At 38.6% G+C, this 20,324-nt stretch overlaps 1 protein-coding gene across 1 annotated transcript in view; it reads right to left on the bottom strand.

The window, feature by feature from the left end:
- Window positions 1-18,543, bottom strand: part of SLC26A7 (solute carrier family 26 member 7) — a 169,550-nt gene extending 151,007 nt beyond the window's left edge. Inside the window, exons 1-2 of the mRNA XM_006159563.3 lie at window positions 18,446-18,543; window positions 18,013-18,300 (exon numbers count right to left, since the gene is read on the bottom strand). Coding sequence (XP_006159625.1) covers window positions 18,013-18,205 — 193 coding nt within the window. The 5' untranslated portion in view covers window positions 18,206-18,300; window positions 18,446-18,543. The remainder of the gene's footprint in view (window positions 1-18,012; window positions 18,301-18,445) is intronic.
- Between the last annotated feature and the right edge of the window lie 1,781 nt (window positions 18,544-20,324).

The following is a 20,324-nucleotide window of genomic DNA, read 5'->3' as shown; positions in this document are numbered from 1 at the left end:
TGTGTGTGTGTGTGTGTGTGTGTGTGTGTGTGTGTTTGTTTTGTTTTGTTTTGTTATAAAAGAAGCATCTGGAACTATAGGATCAAATTAGAAAGACTTAATCTGTTTCAGAAGGGTGAAGGTAGTGTTGTTTACTCTAAGCTTTAGAGGAGGAACCTTCCAAAAGTAATAGGGAGGAAAGAAAGGGAATAAGAGAATATCCGAGACAAAAATCTATAAAAAAGAGACCTCGTGATCCAGCATGGAACCAACTCAAAGAAAGAGTTAAATAAATAATAGGCACTTTTATAGGGTTAGATATCATCATCACCCTCCCAAAATGGTCTTTAAGGCTTAAATTCCATATAAAAGGGAGAGATTTGCACTTGTACTTTGTATCAGTCAAGAAGAGCTTTCAAAGAGAAAAACCTGAAATCTTTTATTCAGGTTTCTTGTTTATCTGTTTGGTTTTCGTAAAAAGATAGCTCCACTACCATGTTGGAAATGCTCGTGTACATGATGAATATGAAGAACTAAGACTATGAAGCCAAAGCACATGGTCATAAATAGTCAAGGCAGCAGAAACATTGAGGGCAGAGAAGGAGCAGTCATAACATACTTCTTATATCTGCCTGACGGTTGTCCCTTTATAGTTCAATTTTTGCTTGAGGAACTTGCAGAATTGAAATAACAACTTGGACTGAGATGCATAAGGTATAAATCTCATTGGGACCAGAGTATATCTTTCAGGGTCATTTTCCTCTATATAAAATAGTACTTCTAAAATTACCATTGATCTCTCTTCTGATTTTGAAAAATTTGAGATAGAGTTGATTTGAGGGGCCAGTAGGTGGTGTAGGGGTTAAGGTGCTGGACTCCCACATGGTTCAAAAATCAGACCTGGTGGCTTAAAAATCATGCCAGGTGCATGTATGTGTGTGCCCAAAATTCCAGAAGCAGAATAGAGAAGAAGGAATTGCAGCATGGCTATCCCCTCTAGGAGGGGTGATTTCTCACTTTCCTTCTCACTGTCTCTCCCCACTGAGTACATATGCCCTATGTCAAAAACATAAAAAAAAAAAAAGAGAGAGAATTGATTTGATATAAATATTGTTTGTAAATTAAAGAGATTTACAGCACTCAAGTTAAAATTTCTGCTTACTACTACATGATATGTCATTATGCTTAAATTATTTAAATTTATTCCAAAGTAGTGGTTCATCCACTTGTTAAATGCTAAAGTATTCATTTTATTATTATCATTGTTAAATATTAATCAATTAAGCACTATAGTCAACACTCTTCAAGATTTATGATTGCATTATCCAAATTCAAACATTTTAGGAACCTGCAGGTGGCATGGTGGTTAGGGGCGCTGGACTCGCATATCGTCAACCACAGTTTGAGTTCCAGACCTAGAAGCTTGCTTTCTCACTTTCCCTCTCTCTCTCTCACTCTGTCACTCTCTGGTCAAAGTAAAGTAAATAAATAAATAAAGTTAAATTAAATAATTCTTTAAAAAGAAATTCAAACATTTTATAGACCATATATTTTTAATGATGAGGTAATACTTAAAGTCAATATCAATGTAACTTCCCATATTCTTCAAAACGAAGAGGCACCGAAGAAAGGGCTGAGCTTGTGGTAGCCACTTAACCTTCTATGTTCGATGTTAAAAAAAGGTCAAATATTGATAACTCCATGAAGAGTCTGAGAAAGATCCAAAGGGAGGCCAAGAGGCTAGCCTGATGGTCTAATGTGAGAATGAAGGACGAGAACAGATAGACTTCAAGGTCAGCTGCTGGCGGATACCTTCTTGCCTTATTTCTCTTGCCAGCCTGTTGCCTTTTTACGTGGCCTTCCATGAGCCCAGGCTTAACCACCAAAATTGGAGACCTTTTCATTCATTAGGTAGAAAATTAGAAAAGATACTGAAATCCACTCTGCTAGCTCCAAAGACTGTAACACAAGCACTTTTCTCTCCAGAATCTTGGACCCAGTTCCTAACCTTGAGTCTCTACTACACTTAGCCTGAACTTCTGAGTCTTTATGCTCCCATTGGTTGACACTCAGGTAATAAATCGTACACTCACCAAGCTCTATTTGTATATCTTGGCTAACTTCCCTCAGCCTGATTTCGATCCTAACTTTTGCAAAGTCTTAATTTTGCCCATCTCTCTCCATAGTGCCACAACCTCAGCTCAGGCTGTAGTGCAGAAGTTCCCAGGCCTCTTCTCGCCACTATCCTGCACCTTCTCCACCAAAGGAGTGCTGCTAATTGAAGGGATCAAAACTGAACATCCTGAAGAGGACACGTTTCCTGGTGGGAGAAGGCCATGTCCAAGTGTGTGTTTTCGCCCTCCCACTATTTCTTAATACAAGCTACTGGCATGATAAAAGGGCCAGGGCCTGCCTCAGAATAAGCTATAATATGTTTTCTTTCTGTTTCCTCAAGCCCATCCAAATCTTAGCTTCAAAGGAAAGAGGGGCCAGCAGGTGGCATGGTGGTTAAGGCGCTGGCCTCCCACATGGGTAACTGAAGTTTGAGTTCCAGACCTGGTGGCTTGCTTTCTCTCTTTCTCTCTCTCTCTTTCTCCCCCACCCCCCATCTCTCTCTGGTAAATGCACATGCCCTCTAGCAAACTTTAATAAAAATAATAATAATAATAATAATAAAGTAAAATAAATAAGTAAAGTTTTTAAAATAAGGAAATGCTTCTTAGATCACAGTTCCATACTGTTTTGCTCTACGCTAGCTTTGCTAGAGCTATGCTTTGTATAGTACCTCAGCTAAAAAAGTGACACACTGATTGTGATTCTCTAAATATCACCTGTGCATATAGTTTCCTTGAAATCCTTTCCAAGGAAAGCATAATTAACAGGAACTGATAGCTTAAAATGCCATTTCATATAATACCCTATGTCTATAGCTAATCAAATCTTGCTAGCTTTCTAAGACAGCCACTTTATTCTCTGTTTTGATTATTTTTTTACTGTCAAATATTCATTTCATGTCATGTTATTTAGATGAGATTGTACTAATCTTCCTGTTTCCAAATAAAGACACAAGGCTTTTTTGGTGGCTCCCTGGGTTTCACAACCTACTCAAGGCAAAAAGTGGCTGAAACCAATACTCTACAAACTTTCCTTAAGAAAATGTTCCCACCCTTACATACCCATGCTAGAATGATATTTCCAATGTTGAAATAATAAGATCATATTCTCCTATACTTTAGTACACATTTCTGAGGAAGGAAAAGATAATAAGCTGCTCATGGGTTGAATATTGTCTTATACTGCTCTGTCTCTTTCCAAGAACATAGCAAAAGGCTATGTATTCTCTCAAATATTTTTTGAACAGAAATCAACAAAGAACCCTAGCAAGACAGATTTGTATTCTTGAAAACAAAATAATAAGCGAGTCTTGGGCACTTCCAAGAATTACAAATTAAAAAAACATCAAACCCAAACTTTGTGGGTAATGATGAAAGTTATTGTTCTTTGGTAACTGGTTTGTGGTGGTCGTATTATTATTGTTATTATTATTAGCAAACCACAGCATAAACAGCTGTCAGGTTCCAAATATCAGAAGGCTCAGAGAAGGTGATATTGCAAATGGGTGTCCCGGGGTAAATTTATGTATATTCAAGAACCACAAACTTATGAAAGCAAATTCCTATAGACACATATTTTCCTACTTCACAGACAATTATTATTATTATTTGGAGAGGTTTTTTCACTATAGGGCGCGTGCGCTCACCAGACAGAGAGAGACACAGAGACAGAAAGTGAGAAATCACCCCCCAGAGGGGATGGTCACGCCGCAATCCCTTCTCCTCCATTCTACTCTCGGGATCTTGGGCATGCATGCACACGCACCCGGTGTGAGTTTTAAGCCACCGGGTCCGGGACACGAACCGCGGTCGACTACGTGGGAGTCCAGTGACATAGCCATTACTCTAACTGCTGGTTCCCACAGACAATTATTATTAAGCAAAGATCAGTGTTTCAGGATCAGCAGATAGCATAATGGTTGAGTTACTGGACTCCCATGTAGTCGACCATGGTTCGAGTCCAGGACCCTGCAGTTTAAAACTCAGACCGGGAACATGTGCATGTGTGCCCAAAATCCTGAGAGAATGGAGAAGAAGGGATTGACAAATGGTCATCCCCCAAGAGGATGATTTTCCACTTTCTGTCTCTCTCTGTCTCTATGGTGAGTACATGGGCCCTACAGCAAAAATCTCTAAAAAACAAAAAGCAAAAAAAAAAAAAAAAAGAAAGAAAGAAAGAAAGAAAGAAAGAAAGAAAGAAACCAGTGTTTCTAATAATTAACAGCTTTAAAGCAGATTAAATCATGTTTTCATCCTGAAATTACTCTACAGGTGAAATCTCAGAAACATAAAAATGAAAAAAAAAAAATAGCTTGATCAAGAAACATCATGATCTAGGCTGGCCTCACGGTCCTGTGGTAAAGGGAGTCAGCCCCCAGATGGCTGAACACAGGAAATTTTAGCCTTGGAGGGTTGAAAACATCCCTGACACACAGGCATGCATGCCCAAATCCCTGCAGGACAGAGAAATGAAGGAACTTCCTGCAGTGTGGCTGTACTCCACTTGGAGGAGCTTGCTCTCTCTCTCTCTCTCTCTCTCTCTCTCTAACAAGTGCATGCATCCTTCGGCAGTAAGAAAGTAAAAGGAAGGAGGGAGGAGGGAAGGAAAGTATGAAAAGGAAAGAAAAAAAGAAGAAGCAAAGAAATGAAGGAGAAAGAAACCTCATCATCAACAGAACTAGGAACTTAAATATCAGAAACAATAAAAGACTGAAAGTTTCCATGGAACCGTAACCACCAGAGAAAGAGTAGGTACAGGAAAGCTCCGCCCACCCACCCCAGTTATAATTATTCACTGTCAACAAACATCTGAGTGCCTACTATGTGCCAAAAATTGTGGTAGAATCTGAAAGGGTTTCCTAGAATTCAGGTCTTTCAGTGCTAAAGACAAAGTAGTTTGTCACCCTTAACTATAAGGAGACTATTAGAAACATAGAGGTTAGGAAATAAATCATACATGAAAAAAATCATTGTATTTAATTTTGGAGACAAGTTCTATGAAGAAACAACAACAACAAAAAGAGATGTCAAGAGCTCTCTGAACTTCTGTGGTTCTCAACCCTGGCCATTTCACCGTATTTTTTCATTAGTTAAGTAACCTGAAGCCCAGAATATTAAAAAGTTTGCCCTAAATTTCTTAGAAATTATGATTCAGGGGACCAGCAGTTGGCATAATGGCTATGTCACTGGACTCTCATGTAGTTGACTGCGGTTCGAAATCTGGACCTGGTGGCTTAAGAGCATGCTGGGTAATATGTGCGTGTGTGCCCAAGACCCCAAGAGGAGAATGGAGGAGAAGGGAATGCAGCATGGCTATCCCTTCTGGAGGATGATTTCTCACTTTCTGTCTCTCCGTCTCTCTCTGTCTTCTGGCGAGCACACATATCCTATAGCAAAAACCTCTCCCCCCCAAAAAAAATTGATTAATTCTGATTCAGTTGGTCTAGAGTGGAGACTGGGCAGGGGTAGTTTTTTAAGTGCCAGGGATGATTCTAAAATGCAGCCAAAGTTGCAAACTACAATTCAAACCCAGCCTTGAAATGTGGAAGATACACCCAGGTAAGAGGAACAGAGGATTATTAATTTCAAAGGAGACAAGCATGTGCAAATGTCCTGAGGCAAAACAAGTATGGTCCTTTAGAAAAGTAAGAGCAAATCTGGGTAGATGGAACACAGGATGCTGAAAGGACTTTAACAAACATAACCGGGGGACCAGCAGATGCGCAATGATTACATCACTGAACTCCCACATAGTCGACTCCAGTCTGAGTCCTGGACCTAGTGGTTTAAACTCACGCTAGGCGTGGTGCATGTGTGCCCAAGATCCTGAAAGGAGAATAGAGGAGAAGGGATCGTGGTGTTGCCATCCTCCTGGAGGGTGATTGGGTGATTTCTCGCTATGTCTGTCTCTCTCTGCCTTTCCTGCGAGCACACACATCTTATAGCAAAAATCTCTCTTAGGGAAAAAAAATGAACCATGTCTGGGAAGATGAGCCCCTGGTACTAAAGGGTCTTGAACAATTTCTTTAGCTCTCTAATCTTATGTGATAAGAAATTTGACTATTCATAGCCATAACTACTTTCTAAGTAGGGTTCGCTTTTATGTTAAATACATTGTTCTTCTGAATGCTTTGATGGGTTTGGACAGTCAAGGTATCCTTGAGGTGAGTTTGAGAACATCTGCTCTAAATATAAACTGAGTGAATAACCAAAGTTAGCAGTATTGACGTGAGAAAGAATAAGGAGATTTGGAGACTGTGACAGATTAGAAAGTCCATGTCCATATAAAAAGTATAGGAACCAGTCATCTTGAATCTGTGGTTGTCATATGGAAATATGTGCCTGGTATTCTAAGGTGATTACACTTAAATAAAGAGGGTGGGTCGGCTTATGGCCGAGCCTTTAAGGGGAATGATCCAACGTGGCCAATCATGGATGTGCATAAATGTCCCAAATCCCAACAGGATGGAAAGATGAAGAAGGGGCTGTGGCATGACTACGCCCCACAGGGGAATCTCTCTTTTTCCCTCTTTCTCTCTGTCATTCTTTCTCTGATGAAGGTACAAGGAAGAGAAAGTACTGAAAAGAAAGACAATAAGGGAAAGTGAGAGAGACCAACAAGACAGTATAAAAGAAAAACAGGGAGGCAAGGCATTAATGGCACAAAGAAATGTGGTATTATCTGTTGAAGATATTTTGTAGTTTTAGCAACTGTACTAGGGAGAAATGTTCACCTGTTGAAATATCCATTGTGTAAGCCAAATAATAATGTGATTGAATGTATAAAATAAAATTAAATAAATTTTTTTTAATTTTTAAAAAGGTGCTATATAGAGTGAAATTGCAGGTAGAAAGCTATTTGTGATAGTGTCCCAAAAATAATTTTTAAGAACCAGTATTTCCTCTATGTAACCTACAATTTATTTTTTGGTGAAGGACAAAACTTCAGTAAGATGTTTTAAGGGGACCAGCAGATGGTGAAAAGGTTACATCGCTGGACTCTGATGTAGTTGACTCTGGTTTGAGTCCCAGACCTGCTGGCTTAAACTCATACCAGGCACACGCGTGTGCATGCCCAAGATCCCAAGAGAATGGAGGAGAAGGGATTGCGGTGTGGCCCTCCCCCCTGGGGGGTGATTTCTCATTTTCTATCGCTCTGTCTCTCTTTGTCTTTCCAGCGACTGCATGTGCCCTATAGCAAAAAATCTATTTAAAAAATAATAATAATAAAATTTTAAAAAAAGAAGTATCGAGTAAATGAGAACATGTCCTAATGGGCAAGGAGTAAATGTTGGTAACTTTTTATTAAGTAGAAGCATGGACTTGGGAGTTAGGAAGACATGTACTTAAATACTTCCTCTGCTTTATAGAAACTGTATTACCTTAGCAAATTAATCAACTTTTCTTCCTCTGTAAAATATAGATAATAGCAGTATCAAATTATTAAGGTCATTATGAAAATTGATATAAGACACGGTCTGTGGCATATTTTTAATCATTTAGCAAATGTTAGTTTTTCTCTACTATTACCAAGAAAGCTTCCATGAGATAATGGGTATCAAATGTATTTGAAAGACATCAAGGGGGAAAGATTTATAGGACTCAATTAGTTTAATATGGTTGTTAAGAAGATACAGAAATAAGGATCATTCCCAGATTTCCCGTGTACACACAACTGTGACGGGGGGGGGGGGAGTCTTGGATGACTTTGATTGTAACAGAGGATAAAAACTGGCTTTGTTAAGAAAAACAATGCTTTAGTTTTAAAATATGTCCCTTGGAGACATTAAGATGGTGTCCAGTAGGCTGCTGTATATTTATACTAGAGCTAAAAAAGAGAAAATTGAGCTAGTAATATATTTCTAGAGTTGTCCAGTAGAAAAAGTGGCAATTGAAGCCATGGGGATTGATTAGCTCATGAAAAATAAAATGTATGAACAGAAAAGACAAGACCAGGCATAAAGATAGGATTTTAAAAAGAAAATAGTTATTGGGCTTTTTTATGTAGAGAAATGGTGTTAGATGAGATGAAACTGTGCTGCTGAGGGTTACGGCTATGGAGACGCATAGAGTCTTATGTGGTGGGAAGGCAACTGCAGTGCTGAGAAGTTAGGACTACCTCTTCTGGACCCAGAATGCAAGAGAGTGTCTCCCTAGGCTAGAGGTGGTTAGGGTTACAGACACATCTATTCCCAAAGAGGAAAGGAGAGCTGAGACCAAGGTATCAAAGACAAAGAGCAGTTACAAATTCTTGGTATGTTCTTTGTCCCTCTTGTTGTCTTTAGCCTTTGGTAAAGTCTCATTCAAACAATGTATCCATTGTATAACCTGTTACATAGTAAAACCTATTGCTCCTTGGTACCCAAGCCAGTTTTTGAAAAATGTATCTATTTATCAATCCAGTAACAGAAAGAGAGAGAAACAGAGAGATGGGTCTCCACATCTCAATTCACTCTCCCATACCCATCTCAGCTGGCCTGGATCAGGAGCATCCATACACATGCCTGGCAAGCTCAGTGGTTCCCAGGTAAGAACCCAGGACCTTTCTCACATGGGCTCAGTTGTGTTACCACTGTGCTACCCGAGGCAGGGGTAGATCTTAAAGGATGCTTCCCCTCCCTCTCTGGTCAACCACTCTAGCACGGATGGTGAGAAAGACCCTCGAGAAAGAGCAATAGCTTTGGTATAGGTACTTCTTCCCTCCAGCAGAACTCCCTCTGGTTTCTACCAGAAACTCTGGGTTTCAGTTTATTAATAAAAAGTGATGTGTCAACATAGGAAGGGCAGCCTGAGAGGTTTATGTCAAAGAAGGTTCAGAATCAGGCGCAGTTCCACCCAGGCTATGTGGTCATACTGAAGTGAACAAGGAAATAGGAGGCAAAGAGGAACAAGTCATGAAGACTTAGAGATTTTGAATGTTTTAGCAGTCCCAGAACTGGAAACAATTTACCAAAAGTTCTGAGCTTCAAACTCATTATGAAAATATAATGTACAGTACATTGGGCCAGCCCATGGCCTGGTGGTAAAGGTGGCTAGATCCCACATGGCCAACTATGTGGTTCAAGTCCCAGACCTGGTGGCTTAAAGAACATGTCAGGAACATATGCATGCTTACCCAAAATCCTGAAAGGAGAGAGGGATGGAGGAGAAAAGACTATGGTGTGACCATACCCCATTGGGATTGATTATTCACTTTCCCACTCTCTTGCTCTCTTTTTCTCTCTCTGGCAAGCACACCTGCCCTTTTGCAAAAAGAAAAAAAAAAAAAGTCTTGGGAACCAGCAGTTAGCGTAATGGCTATGTCGCTGGACTCGCACGTAGTCGACCACGGTTCGTGTCCCGGACCTGGTGGCTTAAAACTCACGCCGGGCGCGTGTGCGTACGTGCCCAAGATCTCGAAAGGAGAATGGAGGAGAAGGGATTGCGGCGTGACCATCCCCCCTGGGGAGTGATTTCTCGCTTTCTGTCTCTATGTCTCTCTCTGTCTGTCTGGCGAGCGCACGCGCCCTACAGTGAAAATCTCTACAAAAAAAAAAAAAATATATATATATATATAAAAAGTCTTGGTAGGTTTCACAAGATGAGAAACAATCTGTGTAATGCATTTAAACCACATTCGCACTCATATGTGCCATTAAGGTGATCAGAAGAAGCCCAGGACCTCTTACATAAGCAAGGATAAGTGTTTGCAGAAGCAAGTGAAAAGCTAGGAGTATACAAGCTGTCATCGAAACCCAGTGTCTGCTGTGCTCTTTGCCAAGTTGGCTTCATTTCAGGCTACGGAGGTCCTAGGAAGCCATACAGGCACATGTCCCTTACCATCATCAGACTAGCACAGAAGAACGTCGCCTCTCCATGAAATGTTTCCTCAGATGTTGGTACCCAGAATGACGACCACCCAGATCATCTGCATTACCATTGCCATCTTAAAATAATACATGATGGACTGTTGTTTCATACACCCATTCACCTGTGCTTATAGGGAAGCTCTGACGTCTCAATAATTGGCCGGGTATACAGAATTACCAAGTCTAAGGCCGCAAGCCTTCATCTGGTTCTTGCCCTCAATCCTGTTGCGCATCAAAAGAAAAGGAGATAATGCCTCAGTGCCTGGACACCACCTCCAGAAATTCTGATTTAATTTATTATGAAATCCAGGTACCAGTTTTCTTTTAAGTCCCAAAGTGGTTCCAAAGGGCACCCCAGATTGAGAATCCTGGTCCAGTGGGACTCAGTTCGCTGATTAACCTGGCTCAGTCGATCACCACAGCCAGAGCTAGAGCCCTGCCTAAACCACGTGTGCTAAAAACTGCTGGAGGTGTTGTTCCCCAAACGAATCTGAGGTAAAGTTACTAAAAGCATCATGCAAGGATCTAGCTGGCGGTCACAGAAGCCTACCACTACATACGTGGCTACATTCGTTATCCTCACACTCGCTGTCAATCCCTTTTGCTGCAAGCTTTACCAAGTTTCCAACAGCCTAAAAAGAGTGTCAGGGCTCTTCCCTGTGAACATCTCTACATATTATAGGGAGCGTTACCCTAAGTGAAGAAATATATTAATGGTCTTTTAATATCTGAATCATTTTAAGTTTAAGAAAAATAAAAAGAAATCAGAAGTCTAAAATCAAAAGTCCCAAAAACTGACTATAATGAGGAGAGGGATCAAGGGATGAGGGGAAATGAAGAAGGAAGAGCCAGGGAAGTGTCACTAGCTCCTCCGTTTATTTTTATGGAGATCAGGGTAAGTATACTTTAGATTTATTTAGGAATATTTAGCTGCCGATGTTGTGGAGAAGAGAAAAGTTACTGGCAGAAAGATACGGTGCTTTAGGGGGATGGGTTAGAGATACACAGCTAATGCTAAGATTATGTATCCCCAAGGCTGAGACAATGCAGGGGAAAATTCCCAGACAAGCCTTTAATCTTTGCAATGCAGTATGCTTCAGGAATTTCCACTTATTGTTCCACATGTCACTAAGCTGCCCTCAGGAGTGCAATGAAGCTCAGCTTCCACACATATGTTTTGGTGCCAGTAATGCCACACATTCTGCATAATTATAAGGAACATTCATCTTTTGTCTACAGCCCAAAACGTTGTGGTTTGAACATCAGGCAACCCTATGGCAGCTTAAAATGTTCATGGTTTGGGAACAAAAATTCTAGGTGATCCCTTGGAATGCAAGGCAAAACATTCTCATATTCCTTCTCAGTGGATTAGGTTCTTAAATGGCAAGTCATGCATTTTAGGTCTCCACCCTGTCACAATGCTTGAGTTTTTGTGTTGGAAACAAAGTAACTATTTTCCCCAAGTGGTCATCAAGGCTAAAATGTGAACTAAATACTCTAAAGACCAAAGTCTTTTACTGTTTATCTTTCCAACCACCGCTGTGACATATTTTAAGTCAACGACATTCTCTACAATTATTTGCCTGTCTATGAAATAGATTTGGCAGAGGATCTTCAAGATACCAGTTAAAGAACATTGTAGATGCTATCTATAATGGCTCTTACCTGACACTATAATGAAAGCTCCCACATTTTAAAAAATTTTATTTTAAAAAATACAAGTGGTTTCTAAGAAATAGTTGAACATGTTGAAAGAATAACATAAAAGATTATTTTGTCTTTTTTTTTATTTGATATGAACATTCTCATGATTATATTTATTTTGTGGGAGGTCCAATAACTCTTTGGACCATCTATTGGGCTGTCTGAAAAGTCATGACATATTTTTCTGTTTTCCTATGCAAAACTATGTCATATTTTTCCAACAACCCAACAGTAAAGCCAATGGACTCCTTCCCAAAATATTTTGTTTTAAATAGTAATGATAACACATACAACTACAAGATACAAAGCATATTGAAATACATTAGTCCAGGTTGACAAACCTTAAGGTTCTCTGGCTCTAGGTTAAAAAGCTAATCTGGACATCAATACATCATAAAATTATCTGCACCCTAATGTTTATTGCAGCACCATTCACAATGGCCTAAATGTTAATCAACAAACAGATAAAGAAAATGTGACAGTTTCATTTTTCTGAATTTTCTAAATGGAATATTATTCATCCATTAAAAATAATGCAATCCTATCATTTGAAGTAACATGGGTGAACCTGGAGGACATTCTATTAAGTAAAATAAGCCAGGCACAGAAAGATAAATACCATGTGTTTGCTCATATGTGGAAAATAAAAAGGATGATATCATAGAAGTAGGAAATAGAAGAATTACTAGTAGAGGCTAGGGAGGGGGATAGAGACAAGTTGGTTAATGAAAACAAAATTATAGGGATAGATAGACAGACAGGAAAAATTCTGGTCTTGTACAGTAAGGTGAATATAGCTGCCAACAATTTACTCAAAGTAGCTAAAAAAAAGAATTTTGAGAGCAAACCCAGTGACATGGAGGTAACAGCAGCTGAATCTCACATGGCCAACTCCATGGTTTGAATTCCAGACCTGGTGGCTTGGAAAGCATGCCTAGTGCATGTATGTGAATTGAAGAGAAGGACTGTGCCTTGTCCATCACCCCTTGGGGATGACTTCTCTCTCTCTCTCTCTCTCTGTGCGTGCGTGTGTGTGTGTGTGTGTGTGTGTGTGTGTGTGTGTCTCCGGCAAGCATACTGCCCTATAGTAAAAACTAAAAAGAAGAGGGGGGCGATTTTTAATGTTCCCAACATGAAGTAATGCCAGATGCTTGAGATGGCAGACTAATAACATATTTAATTCTTACATATTGTACTCTTGTACTAAAAAACATCTCATTGTACCCCATAAATATGTACAAATACTACATATCAATAAAAAAGCTAATCTTATGTGATCTCTCTATAAAGGTTTTCTTCAAGGTTGAGTTTAAGGCATTTCAGGGAAACATGTTAGAAAGTGTTTTGGCAGAGGACACAAATTCAGCCACCTGTTAAGCTAGGTGGGTACTGGGAATATCAGTAAGACTGGTGGCAGTGAATGTGTGAATGACAGAGACTATGGCGCAATAAGGTATCCTCTGTTAAAGTCCTGCAGATTTTTGCCACATGGAAATGTGGGCCCTGTATGGTTATGTCTTCTTTTTTCTCCAGCAGTTAGGCATCTAGATCTTTATATTAATTACTCATATTTGTTAATGTAAGCTGAAGAAAGAGTTTACACTCTTTGGAACAAAGGAAATGCACCTTTTACCAGGTTTTTCAGGAGGGCTGCAAGTTTGTAACTTCAAAAAAATAGGAGACATTGAAAGAAAGCAGTTACTCATGGCTTTAATGTTTTCTAGGTGTTTTTGTTTTTGTTTTTATCATCAGTATTTTTTACATTTATTTTGAAAATATGTGAATTAACTTAAGCTCCATTCCCACCCTAGAGTGGTGGCAACTGTAATAGAACAATCGACATCTTTTAGAATGTTTTAATTCTTCCAACAAATATTTATTGAAAACCTACTTTTAAGTGCAGGCAATATACAAATTGATAAAAATAAACTAAGACATTTTGTCTTTGTTTCTAGAATTTACAGATAGATATGGGAAGTGCTGTACCAAAAGGGTATACTACATTGTGTTAAGGCCTATCATAGAAATATGTTAAAAGTACAAAGGAAGTAGGAGGAAGGAAAACATAAGCCTTCCCAGGAGATTGGGAGGGATTCCCAGAAGAGAGATCTCTTTGAGTAGAGCTTTGTACCAAGAGATTATTCATGATCTATTATGTTATGCTGAAGAACTGGGCTTCTACCCTACAGGAAATCGAGGGTCAGTGGAGAATTCTGAACAGGAAAACACTATGCCCAGATTTTCATTGTTCTTCCTGCAGTTCAAAATATGACCTACAGGTGGAGACAAAGCAGAGAATGAATACCCATAAAATGATTTTAAAAGACTGCAAATTAGGGCAGCAGCAGGGGCCCTGAAGAAGCAAGACTACGTGGTTTGCTAGAAAGGCATTTAGGGGATAGATACAAAAGAACTTGGTAACTAACTGTATGCTCCTGGATAGGGTGGCAAAGAAAGCAGAGCGGGCAGTGATTTGCAGAACTTTCCATGAGAAATAGCCTGGTATAAAGGTAACAGCACAGTCATGGGAGCCAGATGACTTAAATTCAGATTTTAACTCTTCATTTGCAGTGTGACTTTAGGCACGTTACCTATCCTCTGTAAGCTTTAGTTCTGTGTACATGACAAGTGCTTTTCACAACAGTACTTATATTTGTGCCTAAAAAGTACTGCTACTGTTATTAACTATAATTCTGGTTAGTGGTTTTATTCAGTTTGTTTTAGAAGACTAAATGTTACAGGACCAGCATGTGGTGTGGAGGTTATGGTGCTGGATCCCACATGGCAGACTGCATGGTTCAAGTCCTGAAGCAGATGACTTCAAAATCACACTGGGCACATGTTCATGCATGCTCAAAATCCTGAAGAGATTAGAGAAGGGACTGTGGCATGGCTATCCCCCCTAAAAGGTGATTTCTCACTTTCCTTCCCTCTCTCTGCAGAACACACACCCTTCTAGTAAAAAAAAATTTTAAATAAAATAAAATAAAAAAGAAGACTCAATGTTGCATTTGGAATGTTTTTAGAACTGTGTAGGCTTGCATAGCTAAACATGTGGAATGTAGGTTGAGAAGACAGTTTCATTAGTATAGTGGTAAGCGCCTTTTACACAGAAGAAATTACCTATGGTGCCTTTTAGAGGACAAGGCCAGAGTTTGTGTTCAGGACACTGATGTTTAACCAGTAGAGCAAGAGGCAAAGTTTGCAGATGCTCCAAAGAAGAGAAATCCAGATAGCAAGAGAAAAAGGTAAAAGCATGTCTAAAAACTGAGAGGCCCACATAGCTGACCACAGTTCAAATCCCAGACCTGGTGGCTTGCTTTCTCAATTTCTCTCTCTCTGTCTCTCTCTGGTCAAACTAAATAAATAAATGAATAAATAAAATTTTAAATAAATAATTCTTAAAAAATAAAAATAAAAAAACTGGGAGGCCCGACTGTGGTGACACAGGCAGCAGAGCACCACTCCACCATGCTGGATCCATGTGAGAAGGTTCAGGGCGCAGCTCCCTAGTCAACACGAACATGTCAAGTGTACTGATCCCGGCCGGCTAGAAGACGAGGATGAGAATCATAGCACAAAAAAGACCCTGTTAGAGGTGTGTCTGTCTCCCTGTCTCTCTCTCCTTCAAGAGATAAACAAAATTTTAAATAAATAACCAAAAGAAGAAAGGAAGTGTTTTAGAAAAAATATCGTCAACACGGAAAATTTATGGAAGAGTCAAGTACACTGATAAGTAAAAATCATCTGTATTAAGCAATTAGGAACTCTTTAAGAAAGTAATGTAAAGTGGCTTCTTCGTATTTGATATATAAAAAACAAACGTTAGTTTCCCTTATCATTCTAAATTTTAAATGGGATTCTGGAGAGAGAAGAACAAAAATAACTACTAGACTGAGAGCTATAAATGTCCCAAATTGGTAAATCAAAAACAAACATTGAATTTGATAGTTTTATATCATTTACAATGAATAACTAAAAAGATGCTTTGAAAATTAAGAGTTAACAATGATATTTGTTCCTTTGTTTATGTTATAATGTGAAAGCAATAATTGCCCCTTCTTTCTTTCAACATACCTACAGAAATGGAGCTGATACTAATTGTCAATACGGTATTCACACAAATGGGCGGTAAAGATACTTAAACACTTTCCTTACTTGGTATCATATTATAGTTATTTTTCTTGTCATTCACCTTTGAGTCTAAAAACTACAGAGATGAAACCTGAATGCAAAAGTAATTTGAAGGCAAGGATATTTGTACCTTTCCAAAGAACTGTCTTCTGTTACCAATAACATTGATATTATGAAAAGGTCTGGTTATTTTGGCAGTATAGACTATAAAGTGAAAATGTTCAGAGTGTTGGCTTTGGAATTCAGTCCTGACTCTATCAGCAGCTTCTAGAATGTTTTAATTCTTCTAACACAGAATTAAAAGAAGTTATGAAGCCCAGGGAAAATTACTCCTCTAAGCCTCCATTTTCTCATATGTAAAATGCAGAACATGCTATCTCTCCAGATTTTGTTAGGATAGGGGGAGACATTGAATTATATGGAGTTTTAGCACAGTGGCCCTTACAGCAAATGGTAGCTTATGATGTTTCATTTGTTAAGTCTCCAGAGTAGATGTGCGTGAAAAAGTTGATAAAAATTGTTTTCAAACTAGATACATTTAGAATGATTAGTCTTTTCATACTCCAGCAAACACGTTTAAGTTCTTTCTAACAGTGTAGCTGGTTCAATCACTGGTAGCCTCCCAACAAAATCAGTTGCCAGATCTGTAAATTCCATTACACAAGGGCCGAATAAGCTTTGTGTTCCCATCAGTCAGGGGCTGACCAATGTGTTTCTTCATAACCAATGAAATGTAGGATGCATAAAACAAAATTTCTCATGATCTATCCAGATAAAAGCCACACAATTCACAACCAGACTCATACATCAACTATCTCACTAATGAAATAATACGGGTAACTTGATCATATCCCCAAATTTTATTAGCCTGATATTTTCCAAAGGTTAAAAAAAAAAAAAGTTACTGTTAAAAACAGAATTCCCTTTCATTTTACATTTAATTTAAAGCAAAATAAATTTATAGCATATGCTGAAACTGTCTCGTGAAAAAGTACTTTTAAGTTCATCCTCTAAGTTTTAAAGTACATGGTGGTGTTTCATTCTGAATTGAAACTTAAATAAAAACAAGGCTGCAAACGTCCCAACCTGTTATTTACTTCACATTTTTCTAGAAGATTGCTATGCTTTGCCATTGGCAAAATGGTCATTAAAAATGTGATACAAGACTATTCATTGAAATGGAATCCCATAAATTATGATAGTATTATAGATCTGAAAGTAAAGCCACCAGTGCAGATGTTCCTAATCATACTAAAAACACAAATACACAAACCAGTTTGTTCCAGCTACAGAATAACTTAATTAAAAGAGTTCTTATAATTTAACAGTATAAATAATAGTTAGAGCCAGAGAGGCAATGAAACTGCAAGGAAATATAAACTTACAGAGTCTATGCCAAGGAAACTGTTCCAAATTCTCAAGGCTGAGACATCAGTTTTTTCCTTGTTACAGGTAGAAAATTATTACCTGAATTATCCCAAAACTTCACTGAATATACCTTTAAAGAAAACACCTACTCACACACTCACACACACATGCACAGTCATTAACTAGTTTTCACCAAAAGAAATGTCTACTCAAATCCAGAGTATCATTTAGAATCTGCTTTGGGAGAGTTAACATTAGACTTCCCACCAGTTTAAAATTCTTATTGAGAAATAGATGCAGTAGGTAACATGATACAGAGGTTGGCATACACGGTAAAACACAAACTCCAAGGACATCTAGGATTCTCTCCACCAATCCTGATCTTGGCAAAGAGCCTCCTTTATGTACAGAAAGCTTTGTTCTTTGCTTATAGCAACTCTCAAGGCTTCAACAGGTAATTGAGCCCTGTTAATTAGGTTTAAAAACGATTGTGTTCAAGCCAGGAGATATTTTATAGCTTGGCTTAGCGAAAGTAGGAAATTATATCAGTAATATCAAGTTGTAAAAAAAACTCATTCTCCCCCTGTTACTGATCTTTTACCCTAAAACAGTATGAATTTTTAACCTTGCCATTAAAATGTTGGCTCGGTTCTCAACAGCCATCAAAAAGTAACAAGAAAACAAAAGGTAATTAGGAAAATTCTTTTATACAGATAGCCAATGTGCTATCTTCCCAGTTAATGTATATTTTAGTAAATATCTATTTCACAAGCTTCAGTATCCATTGTAAGTCACAACACTCCTCTAAGAAAGCAAAGTTGACAGCCACGCTGTATAAACCAGGAAAATCAAATGCAGTACCTTACCTTGTGTCACTTGTTGAACTGCCAACATGATCCCAGACACGGTGTCTGGAAGCAAGTTTTCCTTCAGATTGTAATTAGGTGCCCATTCCAAAATAGGTAGCCGCTTTCTGCACCACCGTTTAACGTCTTCACAGTGGGGGGTATGCATCTTGCTCCAGAGCACGCTCTTCTTTTTCCTTTTTGCCCCTGTCATTTTTCAGATTCCCTCTTGTAGAAGTAAACTTCTTTAGACAAGAAAAAAAAAAATCATTGGAGAACACCTCCTTTCAATGCCAGGCTCCAATTCGTCTGTGGTTTACAATGTCAAAGTTACCCAGAAAATAAATAAATAAGAGAGAGAGAGAAAGGGAGAGAGATTAATATATGCAGCTGGGTGATTTGTCTTATTATAGTACAGCTAATTATTCTAGATTTAAAAACTATAGATTGAAACCTTGAATTCTTATATGAATGAGAAATGGTTCCTATTAATGTAGTATTTTTCTGATCTTGGAAAAGTAATGGGTTCAGTGTTAAGTTGGTCTATAGTTCTCTCACCAGTAATTCCCCTTATATTCACTGTACTCTTATGTTTTTGGCTGCAATCCCAATGGTTAATGAGGTAGTTCTGGGCGTGTGTTGAGAGTGGGCTGGGCTATGCTAATGAAACCAGGAAGCATCCAACTAACCCAGTCTCTCCCTGCAAACTATGCAAGCTCAAAGCTGCCAGAGACGTCTGTTACGCAAAATATATTCAAAGAATCCAACTTTATTTCTTCAGGTTTATATTTTCAATGTATCAGACAACTGCCAGTTCTGTAAGATTCCGCAACGTGAAAGAGCATTGCTGACTAACGGTCCTTATACTTTTTGTTCTTTGTAGATGAGATTTTCATTCATACAGAAACATTTAGATAGCCACTGCCCAGTCTGGGAAAGGAATAGCTAGTTCTCATAAACAAACTGAAATTTTATCTCGTGGGCTAAGAACGTAATGAACAAATATTGAACAAATATTTGTGGCTAGAGTTCATCCTTGTTCTCTGAGATTATTCATTCAAGTGTCTCCAGCCATTTTTTTAAGTAAAAATTCACATACTATTATAACTGAAATTTACTGAGGAATAACATAGGCTCAACTATTGTTTGAAGGGTCTCTAACAGGTTTTCGTGTGTGGGGGGTTGCCTTCTTTTCATGTAAACTTTGGGGAGTGGGTGCTCTCTCTATAAGAAAAAGTTGTTACATTTATGACAGTACAGACTATTAAGGATTTTCTCTTGTAATTGTTTGCCCCAGCTCCCCAAAAGAAAAAGCTTGAGGTGTGCTATTGGAATTAAACCAAAAACCAACTTTTGTGAAGCCAAGGAAAATGATATCATGTAAATATTAATAGTTTGCTGCAGCCATTTTTAATGCCTATTTGTTCAGACAATTGAAATCTGACTTCTGAATGATTTTAGAATAACAAAGTACTTAGATCCCTTGGCTACTTCTAAAGCCTTCTAACTGTACTCCCCCCCCTCCTTTGGCTTTTCAATTAAAATGAAGAGCTACTTTCTCAATCTTCCAAAGGTGACATCTCTGGCTTTGTATTTGTGCAAAGATACCTTTCTTTTTAGATCAAATGAACCCTGAGTATACAGATATATTAGATACAGCTAAAAAGATACACGTATCAGTACAGATAGAGAAGGAGAAGAAGAGGGAGGAGAGGGAGAGAGAGGGAGAGAAGGAGAATAGGAGGGCACAGAGAGACGTACACTTTATTTATGTCTATGGGATATAATTTGCTTCATATTTTTCCAGTTGTTTATATTAAATTTTCAAACTATTCAGTAGGTCAGGTGTGGGGCCTAGGTAGAGAATAAATTAAAGCATTTTAACCCTATTACTTGGTCTGAGAAGTGGGACCAGCAGTTAGCATAATGGCTATGTCACTGAACTCCCATGTAGTTGACCACAGTTTGAGTCCTGGATCCAGTGGCTTAAACTCACGCTGGGCCCGTGTGCATGCATGCCCAAGATCCCGAGAAGAGAATGGAGGAGAAGGGATTGTGTCGTGGCCATCCCCCCTGGGGGGTGATTTCTTGCTTTCTGTCTGTCTCTCTCTGTCTCTCTGGCTAGTGCACGCATCCTATAGCAAAAACCTCTCCCCCCGAAAAAAAAAGAACGACTTGGTCTGAGAAGTAATCTCACCAGATAAATATAAATCCACTCTTAATGTTGCTTAAGATGCTCTGTTGCTTTTCTTTCACCAAAAGAAAACTTTAACTTCTATATATACTCCATTCAGAATATAAGAAAGAAATTCAGAAACTAAACAAATAATGAT

The sequence above is a fragment of the Tupaia chinensis genome, unplaced genomic scaffold (assembly GCF_000334495.1).
Source record: "Tupaia chinensis unplaced genomic scaffold, TupChi_1.0 Scaffold000636_1, whole genome shotgun sequence".
NCBI classification, from domain to species: Eukaryota; Metazoa; Chordata; class Mammalia; order Scandentia; family Tupaiidae; genus Tupaia; species Tupaia belangeri.
The sequence above is the reverse complement of the archived record's forward strand: the minus strand, read 5'-3'. Positions and strand labels throughout refer to the sequence as shown.